Raw genomic sequence first — 13,171 nt, 5'->3', positions numbered from 1 at the left:
CAGCGCCACGCAGGCGCTTTGCCTCTTCGCTTCGCCCCACAGCCCCGCACTGCGCCCGGGGAACCGCAGCCCCCCGCGCCTGATCAAGCGACGATCATTGAAGCCCCTTCTCTTTCCTTTGCTCTAGATAGGACAGAGCTATTAAAAGCCAGACGCGGCTGTCATTGCAATTGCAGCTTTATTATAATCTCGTGGTGAAGGAGTATTGGTCCGATGAGAAGGCGCGTGCTAACAGTGCTTCCCCTTTACTGCACGTTGCAGAAAAAAAGATTCAGCTGCTTCTTCCTTTACACTTTTATTTCCAACAATTGCTCTCGGCGCACACACAAAGATGCAGTGACGGCACTGCCGTGGCCTCAGACATGTCTGTCCCGCTTGGGGAGAAAACCTGGCGGTCTTGCTTTGCTAGAAGACAGGCTTTGAAGTTTTCTTCACGGCGCCTGCTCTGAAGGTCACGGCTAATTAGGCAGTTAAGTGCTTGTTCACAATAATGAACGCAACAGATACGACCAGAGCAGCAATGGGCTGTACGGGATTGCAGCTGAAGAGGTGCAGGAGTTGTGGGGCGAGTGCGGGTCGGTGGTTCCTACCATGTCCACGTCTGTCCTTCCGGCATCTGCTCGGCTCCGACAAAAGCTTACTTCCACTCAGCTCCCTTCTAACTGCGCACTTGTCAGCAGAGCAAACATGTCTAAACGGAAAGCTTTAAAATGTATAAAGTGATGTACAAACCTAACCCAGTGAGCTCTAACAGTTCGAGCCAGAAATCGTCACTTTCTGACTCCCCATATGACCAAATCTGTTCCTTGACCGATTGGCAAATTTTGTTCTGGCTACTAAAGTATTAGCACAAATTAAGAAGTCATAAAAAATCCTCAGCGAGCACGATCATTCAACACGCAAAGCGGACGGTTCTTACGATGCCAGTGACCACAGTCAGCCGTACGCGGTGCTTCTCAGCTCCTTTTGAAGTTTCTGGATCTCCAGGTACAGTTTCTGGACTTCCAGCAGAGTTTTCAGTTCTGTCAGAGGAACTCCACACTGGAAATCTTCCCTGTTTCGAAGAATCTTCTCACACGTATCACGCTTTTTCTGCAAAAGAACCCAAGCAAAGACAGAGGGCATGAGACTGCTGCAGGGACCTCCGCTGAGCGCCCCCTCCTGCCGCAGCCCCCGCTCCGGCCAGCCCTGCTGGAACGGAGCAGCCACACTCACGAAGTCGCACCACTGCCGCTCCAGGCTCTAAATGGGGCAGGATACAGACAAACCCACGGCAAACGGCAGGACTTACACAGGTGGGCGGCGGTATCCAAGTGCCATTAGCCGAGCAGGCAGTTGCTGAATTTACAAATTGACGGACATCGTGATTGCAGTAGAACGACAGAGTTTCATTCACCGCGTACCATAATTTAGGAGAGACAATCACCATGCCCTCCTGTCTCGAGGGCTGGGGACACTGAACTGAAAGGAAAATACATGCCGAAAAGTAATGTAATGGGAGGAGATGGAGGAGAAAACTCCCTGCAAATCCCACTTGTGGCTGATGATTCAAAGGAGAGCGCCCCTGGCCTGTGCAAACCCGCACCCGCCCGGCGCTGGTACCCACCCGGCTGGCAGGTGGGCAGCGGAGGGTGCCAGGCGCCGTCGGCCAGGCACCGGCTCTCGGCAGCGCCGCGCAGCACGAAGCCTTCGTCACAGGAGAACCGCACGTCCGCCCCGTAGGGAAACGTGAACCTCCGCGGAGTCATCCTCGCCCTCTCGACCGCGGGCTTGGGGCAGCGAACCACTGCGGGAAGAGAGCAGAGGGGGGTTCGGCCGCTGCCCTTCCCCGGGGACAACGGGGAAGCGGGTCAGGGGGAGCAGAGCCGCTCTTCCCGACCGCCTGACGGCCGTCCGCGTAGCAGACCCTGCCGGTCCCCGGTGTTACTGAGCGGGTCGTGGCGCTGAGACCGTCGCACAGGAGCTGGGGGAGCCGCCCGCTCGTTAAGCGGCTCTGGGTTTGGAGCTCCTGGACCAGGGCGGGTAACGGGGCTGGGACTTACCCCCAGCACCGTCCCCAGCTCCTGGCTTCAGCCTGATCCCGTACGGGGAAACGACTCACCCCTGCACTCCGGGGCAGGTCCGCTCCACGCCAGGTTCACCCCATCGTCGGAGGTGCAGTAGATGGAGGTGTCCCCAATGAGGGACAGACCCTCCGCACAGCTGTACGTCACCTCTGCGCCGTAGGGGAACTGCTCCATTCCCAAGCCAGAGTGCTGCCCGTTGGGGATTTTTGGCGGGGGGTCACAGACTGTAGAATAAAGGGAATTGGTAAAAAAAAAAAAAAACCAACAAACAAACCACATGATTTTCGTATTCAGGTGAGAATCAAAATCGTTTCTGGGAAACCAGTACAAGAGTTAACTTCGTGTTTGTAGCGTGGCAGATTGATGTGAAATTGCTGCCTGGCTTCTTGCCCCTTACACCAGCTCAAGGCTCCCACTTCTCGCTCAGCTCCCGCCTGGGTCACACCTCCAGCGAGAAGACACCTCAGCGCCTTCAGCCCATGAGCCAGTGATCATCGTCCCGGTCCCCAGAAGCAGATGCTGAAGACAGGTCACCTACTGACTGCTGTTTCTCGATACTGATGCACGAGATTTCTTCTCAGCACTGCGTTACACACACATACCTTTATCACAAAAGGGTAACGGGGGAGCCCAGCTCGCGTCAGCCTGACACACTGTCAAGTCCTGGCCCCTGAGGACATAGCCCGAATCGCACACCAGCTTCAGCCGGGTCCCAACCGTGTAGTCATTTTTGCTTTTATAAACCTCTCTTCCATAAGCCATGTCTGGCTTTGGGCAACGAGGTTCTAGAAACAACGGAAAATAAAGGCTGTCACGTATTTTCAGAAAGAACCCCAGTGAAGATGCTTTCTGTGGGGAAGAGAGTTATCAAGAACGTCTGAGCCCTGGAAGAAAAAGGTGTCTGTCATCCAGATGCAGGTCTCGACACCTCCTTTGTAGCACTAAAGGAGCTTCTGCTTCTCCAGTCAGGTTTTTCTGAGGCTGCTGGGAAGGGCACGTGCGGCAGAGCTGGGTCTGTGCCCGAGCGAGCCTCCTCTCGGGGCCCTGGGCACCACGCGCCGTTGTCGGCCCGGGGGCCGCAGCCCCCGCTCGCCCACTGAGCTGCGCTCGTGAGGGTGCCGAGCGCCTCGCAGGCAGCGGTCGGGCCAGGACAAGGCATTGTCCACGCTCTAACGCCGGCTGCACTGTGCGGTGGAGCAGGCCCTTTCCTCCCAACAAGGTCTTCCTGAGCTTTTGGGCGCTGAGGCCGCTTCCAGCCGCTCGCCATCGCTGCTGTGGTGCCCCATTGCTGGGTCGTTAGCTTCAGCAGCGTCACTTTTTTATGCTGTTGCATTTCCTTCTGAGAGGGGAAATGCATTGAGAGCGTCCTCCGCTCCCGAGCCCCGTGCCAGCAAACCGGCCCAGCCGTTGGCCGAAGCACAAACCACATCCCCTTCCCGCTGGGTAAGCATCTCCCAGGCTTCTCAGGAGCCTCTCGGGGGCCTCTAAAAGCTACCAGCACCCCACCTTCCCATCCCACCTCCCCACGCGCTATCTCAGCCCCCCTGCCAAAACCCCATACTTTTTCCGCAGCAACCCCCAGGCGATATAACGAATCCGGATCTTTTGCTGCCTATTCCTTCCGAGTTAACACCAGAGGACGGAGCTGGGGATGCACGGCAGCCCAGCAAAGTTCTCCTTGGCGTCTACTACCATCGTCTAATGCCACCTGGAGATTTTTCTGTGAGTGTCGGCAGCCAACTACACTGCACAGAGTCACCCAAACCTTTGCAGTCAGGAATAAGCAGCCACCAAGCCAACAGGGTTCGCCAGCTCTCGCCCACCTGGAGTGCACTCCGGTACTGCCGGATCCCATCTGCCGTCACTTGTACACTGAAGCACGATGTTACTGCTATGCCCTCTGAAAGCATAACCATCGTTACAGGTAATTTCCAGTCTGTCTCCATACATGTAATGGTCTTTATGTTCCCACACATATAAGGGCTTTCCATTCCTGACGTCCGGATTTGAGCACTGAATTCCTGAGAATTGCCAAACATCAGCAAGTGAGAAACCACAGCAAAGCCATCTGGATGACAGCAGACTCATCGCAAACGGAAGGGGGACTGCTGTATTCGCCAAAGACACATCACAACACGAAATCTGCCCCACCGCCACCCCGGGCCCTCCGGGGGACGGGGCGTTTGCAGGGGACTCTGCGGCTGCAGCCTCCCCTTGGACGGGGCAGGGGGCCCTCGACGCCGCAATGACTTTTTCCACACAGGTTGAAGGGACTGGAAAGCATAGCCGGTAAATAAAGCAGAGGAAACCCTGCGGCTGAGGAGCAAATCAAAGGAGCTCAGGAGTCAGAGCAAAGACCAGAAGCGCCAAGCTGGGCACCCCGAGCATCCCCCCGCTGCCCCCCACCCTGCGACCTGCACGACAGCAGACCACGCGCAGTTGCTTCATTCGGTAATAATTTCGCCAAATCACAAGGAACATTGGCTTACTTTCGCAAGGAGGTGGAGTTTCAGTCCATGTGAAATCCGGCAGACACTTAACGTGCCGCGTGGTTTCTCCCGGGCTGAACTGGTGGCCCTCCCTGCACTCGTAGGTAACGACGGTCTCCACAGGAAACAAATTGCCAGCAAGTTTTGCTTTAACAGCATTATGCACATCTGGAGGGTCGTCGCAGCTACCTGGGAACAAAATAGCCATTTCGGGACATTGCCAGTGATAAATCAGCGAGGCCCGTAACGGTAGGTAACGCAAGAGAGAATTCGGGGAAAAATCGTGGGCTCACATTGTTCTTTCCAAGAGGCGCTTAATCGTCTGAGTTAAGTAATGCTAAAGAGCGAATGCAAAGGAGACGAATGAAAACACATGACTAATTTCAGACTGCATGGTAATTTTCACTGTTATAACGAGATGTAATTTCTAATAGAGTTTATACTACCTGAGGCTCTACCAACAAACTTTAAAAATATTAAGTACAGCAAGGTTAAATTTAGTCCCTTTGAGCTCTACTGAGACGTGCTCACCAGCTTGAACGGGACAAGGCTTTAGCCTCTATGGCCCCAAGTCATAAATTCCTAAATTCACCTTCGTGCTACAGAGAGATCAGGAAAAAAACAAACAAGCAAACAAAAAAAAAATCCAAAAAGTTAAATCTTGGAGCCATCACTTTCACAACCTAACGGGTGCACCGCACTTACTGAGCTGGCAGAGGGGCAGCGGAGGGTCCCAGAGGCCGTTCTCTCTGCAGGTGGAGGCGCCGCTGCCGTTCATGGCGTAGCGGAAGTTGCAGTCGAACACGACGGTGTCCCTGTAGGTGTACTCAGCCCGGTACCCGCTCAGCAGCTTCCCGTTCTCCACGCTCGGGTGCTCACAGTTCACCACTGCGGCAGGGAAAGGGCACCACTTAGGAAATCAGCACTTGTGCTCAAGAGGGGACTTTACGGTATTAAAAACGTTCTCGTAGCATAAGACACGTTCACCAAAAAAGGCTGAAAATCGACACGACAAGGTAGCAGGCTGACACGATGCTTTTGTACTCCTTACTCCACATTACAGCATCTTTTTTTTTTTTTTTATTTCACACTTTTTATTAAGGCAAAGCATAAAAAGAACATAGGAAAGGCAGCAGGTATCACAGCAGCCTCCCGAATTCTCTGCAGGCGTTACGCTTTAACCCAGGCCGGCGGGCAAGTTGCATCGTCTGCTCTGCGAACGGTAAAATCCCACTCCCACGTCCCCTGGTGACTCGGTGACCGTGAGCAGCCACGGTCCCTGCGAGGGGAGGCTCTAAATCCCGTTGCTGCGACCCAACTGCGGGGGGGCTGACGTGCGAGAGGCGATTCCAGCAACACGAAGGCGAGAGACGGCTCCGAGGAGGAAGAGAGCTGTAGCAGACGGGGCCGTGGGCAGCGGAGACGGTGCCGCAGGGCCCCGGGGAGCCTGCGAGAGCCCATCTCGCCCCGTGCCTGGGAGCAGCTCACCTTTGCACTCCGGGGCTGGCTTGTTCCAGACACCGTTTATGTTATCCGTGGTTGTACAGAAAATAGAGGCGTCTCCCACCAGCGAGAAAGGTCTCTCTCCCCTTCTGACAGTGTGGCACCGGTAAGTGACGGACGCTCCGTATTCAAAGAGCTCTTTGTCAGCTCCGCTGTGCTCTCCATTGGCTATTTCCGGAGGGGGTAAACACGGTATTGCTGGGGAGGGAGGGGGGAGAAATGGCAGAGGGAGGGAAGAACAAGAGAGAAAGAACTTAATTCGTTTTGAAGCAAAGGTCTGGTAAGAAAGAAACTGAAACACGAGGTGCCAGAGGGGTCAGCAATTAAGGGCAGGTCTCAAGGGAGCTGCGCGCCAGCACACAGACGGCAGAGCTCCCACCCGGGCGCCGAGCGGGTTCGGGATACACCAGTCTCACATACAGCTGCCTTGCTGCCAGGCAGCGAACAAAGATTTCTGCAGGACGACGCATGAGGAAAAACACAAAGAAAAAAAACGTCTTTCCAGACCCCACCGTGCATCGAACTGCTGAAATCCTCAGCAGGGCAGCACGGCTGCTTCCTTAGCCAGCCCCAGCCACATTTTGGCAGTAGATCAACTAAGAAACTCTACTTACGCTCACAGATGGGAATATCTCTGTCCCACCTAACAACCCCATCGTTAAGCACACATTGAATTTGAGAATTTCCAACCAGTCTGTACCTGTGTGAAATAGGGGAGAAGGAATTACTCGAGCTCAGTTTTGATGTATTACCTATAACATCACCATCGGGGTGGTTTTGGCTTCCTTGTCATAATGACAGCTGATCAGAAATTTGCCATCGATGTCATTTTTTCAATGACACACTGGATTTTGACAAAAGCATTTTTAAAATAAAATAAATGACATGTTTTCTAAGGCAAAACATCTATTTTATCAGCCAGCTGCAGCTATCGCTACAGCTCCGAGTTCAGTATTGATGTCTTCAAGAAGAAACTGAAACATTGGAAATGGTTTAGGAAGGGTCAGGAGAGTGAACTTGAGTCCAGGAGGAACTCCCTCAAGGTATGAGATTAAGAAAACTCAGACAGTCTTAAAGCTCTCAAAGGAAAGCTTAAAAGATATTTCAATCACAGCCTGCAATTACCTACACTGGTAAGGCTTCTGACAGCACGGGCTTTAACCTAGAGGAAAAGACTTCAGAAAAATCACCCGGGAAGAAGAGGACCCGTGTCCCGAGTCCTCCCGGCTTACCCAGTGTTGCAGGTGAAGTTCACTGATGAACCAAAACTGAACGTTCCCGCTAGGACGAGTCTGCCGTTGGCCGGCTCTCCGGGGTAGATGCACAGCTTTGCTGGGGGGACAACAGCACGAGTGAGTTCTTAGCTCAGATTTTTTAAGAATCGGGAAAACGCAGCAGGAAAGCAGAAGCCTCCTCCAGTACTAAGCAAGGGGATGGACCAGAGACATCCAGATTTCCCCTCCAACTCTAAATTACTCCGTGATTCATGCTGCTGTTAAGACTTGCATCGTGACCTGCAGCCTACGTGGGGCTTTGCAGCGAGCCGGGCAAGCGCGACAGTGTTTCTGCAGAGCTAAAGGATTCTCCTACTGCAAGGTTGGAATACTCTTCTTTCGAGCCAAGAGTTGTATGTCGTGCCTGAGCAGAAGAACATCCTTTGAGTCAGCAATCGAACACAGCCAGCATCCAAGCACATTTCAGCTTTTGCCATCGTTGCCAGTACTTTGCGGAACCCAACTGGTGCTTCGTGTCAGCTCACTCGTCTCCCACCTTCCCGTGAGGTCACTTTGGATACTGCTCCAACACAGTGAGCTGACAACATCACCGAATAAAGAACAAAATCAAAAGTCAACCCAAAAAACATACTCACGTGTGCACATCTCCTCTGATCCGTGCCACCTACTATTCCTTCCGCAAACAAGGACGTTTCGGGTATTAGCACTTCTCACGTAACCTGGGCGACAGACGTATTCCACCACTGAATTATAGGGAAATGTGGAAATGCCATGGTATTTCTCTTTCGGTTCTGCAGATGGGAGACGCGGCGGAGCATTGCAGACACCTACCAACAGAAACTCCATCAGAAAGACGCCAGGAGGAAAAGCAGTGGGAGTTCAGGCCTGATTTGCTCTGAAGGTCCAGGCGAGGACACTTCGGTGGCCTTAAAACTCCTTAAAGCTAGAAACAGAGAGGAGAAGCGCAGTCTGTGACCAGGGACGGTGGAGGCTGGCAGGGACAGGGAGGAGCATCACCCCAGGGAGTCCTGTGCTCCTCACACCTCACCCAGCCGCTTCCAAGGCTGGTCACAAAGTCCCGATTAACCGTTTCCTCTCCCCAGTTAGTATAAATCATTGCACCTTTTTCAGCCGGAATAACTTTACAGCCGGTTTATGCAGAAAGGAAAAAGAGGCAAAGGAAGACGGATTCTGACCACAAAGATGTACAACGTTCTCAAAATGCAAAGGCAACAAGGAAAAGAGAAGGACTCAAGTCTCGCGAACCCCAGGAGAATGCTTTCCTTTGAGGGATCTTAGTTTACCCCGACGGACTCATTCACTTACTCTGGACGGCCACGACAAGAGCAGCGGCGAGGAATAGCCCAAGGACAGCGGCACGCCGCCTCTGCCCCGCCGGCTCCGAAGCTGGCATCTTCCTTTACTCCAGCCGCCCTGTCCGGAGATGCCCCAGAAGTTACCACATTCTTTTCCTAGGCCAAATATCTGTAAAAATAGCGGGGGTGGATATTTACGCTCAGGATAGCCATAGCTCATCGGGACAGGTCTCATTTCTCCATCCCTAAGCAGTTCCTACAGTGGTGGGCTGGGGACCAGAAGGTGCAGGAGCTATCGCAACACCCTGCAAGAGAGCGGGGCTCCGGCGCTGCTGGGTCCTCTGCCGCCGGCGGCACCGAGGGCTGGTGCGGAGAAGCCGGGCTGCCGGGGCAGAGCCGTGCTCGGGCGAGGAAGGTTGACTCCAGCAGACCGGACAATACACCGGAAACAGGACAACCGATTGTAGACGTTAAGCATTTCTCATAGGCTTTGTTCCACTCCTCTCGTTTATTTGCATTTTTGAGAATGCAGCTTTTGATTCAAATTTTTAAAAAAGAAAAAAAAAAAAAAGAAAGACTAAGAGCTCCACTCAAGCCATAACATAAATACTTTATAGCTTGTCAGGTGCAGCTTAAAAACACTGTCTTGCCAATATAGTGTTCTCCCCAGCCAAATTAATACCTGCAGGGCCACGAGTTTATCCATGCCTTCTGGATGAAGTCCCCTAAAACTCATCTTACGGGTAAAACATTTTTAGTAATAAAACTCTTGGAAGCAAATTCATAGTCAGACAAAACCCTGCTGGAGTCAGGACAGTCCCCTAACAATAAATTACACGCAGGAAGAGAGCGAGCCAGCAGTATCTAACCAAAAAGATACACCAGTTTCGTGCAAATAACATTAACTGGAGTAAAGCTATAAAGCACACAAGTCATTCAGGAGGCCGAATTACTTTACAGAACGGAATTTAAGTGCAGTTTGGACTAACCTGGCACCCCTAGAGATCAGCAAGAGTCCGCTCTGACTTCTGTTACCCAGGATCATCGTTTATGAGCCTAAACCCGCCCAACGTTACGTACGCGCCGAGCGCTTACCTTCCTCTCAGAAACGAGTCTTTCTTGATGCTTTCTGCCCTGAACCTACGGCTTCTCGTGGCTGTTTCACTCCTCTGCCTCTCCTTCAGTCCTTGTTACAGCTCCTGGTTTAATTTGACTTAATTTACTAATCTTTTGTGCCTGCCAGAGTCGCAAGAAAGCTTCACTCCAGTTCCCAAGAGCAACATCGCCTAAAGCTGTACCGCTCGAAGTCATCTTACCTGGAGGTCTGGCAGCAGGGGACGGAGAGAGCCGGCGCGCTCGGCTCTTGCGCGACAAAGCGATGGCTGTCCTCCTCCACTGCCCCCGCTCCAGGCACCGCAGCGCTGAAGGAGGAGTTACGGTACGCCTACGCGCTCAGACATGGCTCCATGCAGAAGAGTGTGAATTCTGCAGAAACCAGAGTTCGGCCAGCCGACCCATAAATCATTAACCCCTCCTCTGAGCGAGAAGGAAGTAGTTTAGTCAACCCATAAAGCGACACACTAGAAAACTGAATGCAACCCAAGCAGATGTTGAAACTGTTTGTTTTCTGTGTGGAGCTGCCAAGTCTTCGCTGCACTGATCCTCGCTGAGCGGGACGCTGCCCGTTCCACCCCGCAGCAACGACGCCCGGCCAGCGCGGCGCCCAGGCCATGCCCAGGGACCTCGGGCAGCCCACGGGGGCCCTCCCCAAGAGGACTGCTTCACCCTGGGGCGCGTCAGCCACGAGCTCATCCCTTCTGACCTCAAAAGCCTGTGGCCAGCGTCCAAAATACGGTTTCCTCAACCAGCTCCACCTAATCCCATTAAAGCAAGACCAGCTGGAGCTCAGCCACACACGAGGTCCCAGGGAGCATCGCTTCGAGCCGACCACCCCGGTCCACGATGGGAACCCAGCTGCCCTTCGTCTCAGTGAAAGCTGTTCCCGAATCCGACTGTCCCTGGTGGGTCATTTTCCAGGAACAAGAGTTTTGGCAGAAGTTGTAACCATTTGCTCCTTTTGCCCTTTGGCTACGCGGCTTCATCCAGGCTTGAATCTCCATCGAGAACCCGGCAACGGCCTTTTTACCTCGGGCTGTGCTTCTCGCAGGTGTTGCTTTGTTCTGCGACATCCCAGGGGTTTGTTTTTTTTTAGTTTTTTTTTTTTGCCAGAAAAATTTACCACGTCCCTACATTGAGTGGGATATATTACGTTCCTGAAGCTCACTTGAGTCTGTGCCAAAACGCAATGGAACAGGTTTAGTTCCTGCTCTGTACAGCCCGGCAGAAGGCTGCCCGCCCCCGCGCCCCTCCCCACTCCCGAGCAGGCACTGACCTCCACTAAAGACGGATGAGAATCCAGTTAATCGCAAACACAAACACAGGCTTTCTAGATATCTCTTCCCCCCCCCCCCCCCCCCCAGATGACTCAGAACAAGCCGATTGACGAGCCGAAAAATCAGCAGCTTCCCCGCGGGCGCCCATGAGGTTATTCAGCACCTGATGCGAGCATCAGCCGGGGCACAGCCACACCGAGAGCCGCCTCCTGCTCCGACGGCGGCTGAACGCCCCTAAGACCTCCTCAGCCTGCGGCGGGATAAACAGGCTAAAAGGGGTTTTCCTTGACCACATTCCAGGTCGCTTCTCTTCAGGCTGCGGCTGGCCAGCGCCTTCGGGACCAGCTGGTTTCCAGCTGCAGATGCTGGAAATCACAGTAAGTCACACCAGTCGCTCCTCTTGACTTTTTTTCCCCCCCTGGAAAAAAATGTGCTTTAAAAATAAATAAATAAATAAATAAATAGATAGATAGATAGATAGATAAATAAATAAATAAATAAGGTGTTGCTACCCTAACAGCTCCGTGGAAAACCTGAATTCCCATAGCTCCAATAAAACCACCCTTCCGGCTGCTGAGGGTCGGGAACAGCAGCGGTAGCTCCGGGGTGCAGGATTCACCCTTTCCAGCCCAACTCCCAAAAGCCAGGGCCGCCTGCCCTCCCCGGCAGACCCCCACCCTCGAACACTGCCCAGAGACTCCCTGAACTCATCGAATGGTTTTGGTTGGAAGAGACCTTTAAGATCATCGAGTCCAACCGTTAACCCAACACTGCCACGTTACCGCTAAGCCGTATCCCTCAGCACCGCGTCTACACCTCTTTTAAATACCTCCCGGGATGGCGACTCACTATCTCACAAAACCAGCAAACAACAGATAGTTACAGCAAACCGTAACGGGAAAAAACAGAGGAAACTAAATCTATTTTCGTTTAAAATCTCTTTATTGTAAATAAATGCTCATGGGATATTTATTCTCAAGTGCACAGAGTGCACAACATACAGCACAAGTTTACGTACACTGCGGGGTTTCTTTCAACCTAAAAAAAACCCCCCACATTAGAAAGCACAGCAGAATTACAAGCAGACGTGTAACATCCATCTCAGTAACCACTAACGAGAGCGCTGCAGTGGGCAGACAGTGTTCAGGGACGGCGGAGCAGCGGGAGAGGCGGAGGTGGCCCCGGCAGCGCTGGGAGGAGCGGGGGTGAGGGTTTGGGGCGTACCGGGGCAGGCGGTTCCCGGGGGCGCTGGCAGCGATGCCGCTGCCCCCCGGGCTGCTCCTCGGCCCCCCGGCCAGGCTGGGCCCCCCCGGCACCCGCTGCCGGGAAGGGGACGCCCTGCAGAGAGGTGGCAGCTCGAACGTCACAGCCGGTGTGCGCAAACTCCAGCTACCCGGCCTGGTTTTAAGCCTTTTGCCCCTTCGCTTTCCAGTTTTCCCCACCGCTGGCAGCAGAGATGGAACAGGTTTTGCCCGAGCGATCACTTTTCTCTAAACCGACCCATAACGCTGATGGGGCAGGCAGCCCCTGGGCCGGCGACGCAGGTCCCACGGGTGGCCCTGCCAGCGCTCGCTGAAGGGGACAGCCGCCACCACCACCTCTGCTGATGGAAACGGATGGAGAGAAAGGGAATACAGAGAAAAAAAAAAAAAAAAAAAAAAAAAGCCCGCTCAGGGGGGCAGCAAGCCCACTCCCACGCCTCCAAATGCACCCCCTCCGCCTGCCCAGCCCCAGACGCCGGCTGGGGGGCGACTGACAGCACCAGCCCCTGCTAAGCCTCAGTGCAGGTACGTTGTGCAACCCGTGTTTATTCTGGGGTATTTGCACGCCACCGTGCCAAGGAAATCAGGTGATTTCAAGGAAATACCTGGCACAGGAACCCGCCGGCCCGGCCAGGGCAACGCGTGGGCTCGCTGGCATCGCCCCAGCCCCGCCACCCCCGTGACCCCTCACCGCAGGTATCATTCACCCCTGGGGTGATCACCACAAATCTGCTGCTGCTCTGCTCCAGACACGTGCATTTACACCTTCTGCGAGCCGAAGCGCAGGAGGAGCAGGCTATAGCGAGGCTTTAATTAAAGCATCGAGGCACAATGCTGCCGGCTGCAGAGACGGCCGAGAGGCTCCACGCCACCACCCAGCAGACCACGGCCAAAACAAGGACCCGCT

At 53.8% G+C, this 13,171-nt stretch overlaps 1 protein-coding gene across 1 annotated transcript; it reads right to left on the bottom strand.

The window, feature by feature from the left end:
* Positions 1-159: 159 nt before the first annotated feature.
* LOC309680873 (complement component receptor 1-like protein) lies at positions 160-10,066 on the bottom strand. Its single transcript, XM_082494627.1, has 14 exons — positions 9,926-10,066; positions 8,620-8,778; positions 7,929-8,120; positions 7,291-7,390; positions 6,673-6,758; positions 6,044-6,256; positions 5,261-5,443; positions 4,556-4,744; positions 3,890-4,087; positions 2,669-2,851; positions 2,102-2,290; positions 1,607-1,786; positions 1,292-1,461; positions 160-1,092 (listed from the first exon to the last, which is right to left on the bottom strand). Exons 2-14 carry the CDS (start codon positions 8,705-8,707, stop codon positions 937-939), a joined length of 2,127 nt encoding a protein of 708 aa, XP_082350753.1. The 5' UTR covers positions 8,708-8,778; positions 9,926-10,066; the 3' UTR covers positions 160-936.
* Between the last annotated feature and the right edge of the window lie 3,105 nt (positions 10,067-13,171).

Source organism: Vanellus vanellus (genome assembly GCF_965231255.1).
Source record: "Vanellus vanellus genome assembly, chromosome: 23".
NCBI lineage: Eukaryota > Metazoa > Chordata > Aves > Charadriiformes > Charadriidae > Vanellus > Vanellus vanellus.
Note: the sequence above shows the minus strand (reverse complement) of the source record. Positions and strands in the feature narration are given on the sequence as shown.

Bases quoted from the DNA above. Each gene is read 5' to 3' on its own strand.
- LOC309680873 (XM_082494627.1), bottom strand. From the start codon at position 8,707: ATGCCAGCTTCGGAGCCGGCGGGGCAGAGGCGGCGTGCCGCTGTCCTT. The intron at 4,745-5,260 runs GTAAGTGCGGTG...TTTTGTTCCCAG, and splicing joins GCTGCCCCTCTGCCAGCTCA to GTAGCTGCGACGACCCTCCA. The intron at 2,291-2,668 runs GTATGTGTGTGT...TTTATTCTACAG, and splicing joins GTTACCCTTTTGTGATAAAG to TCTGTGACCCCCCGCCAAAA.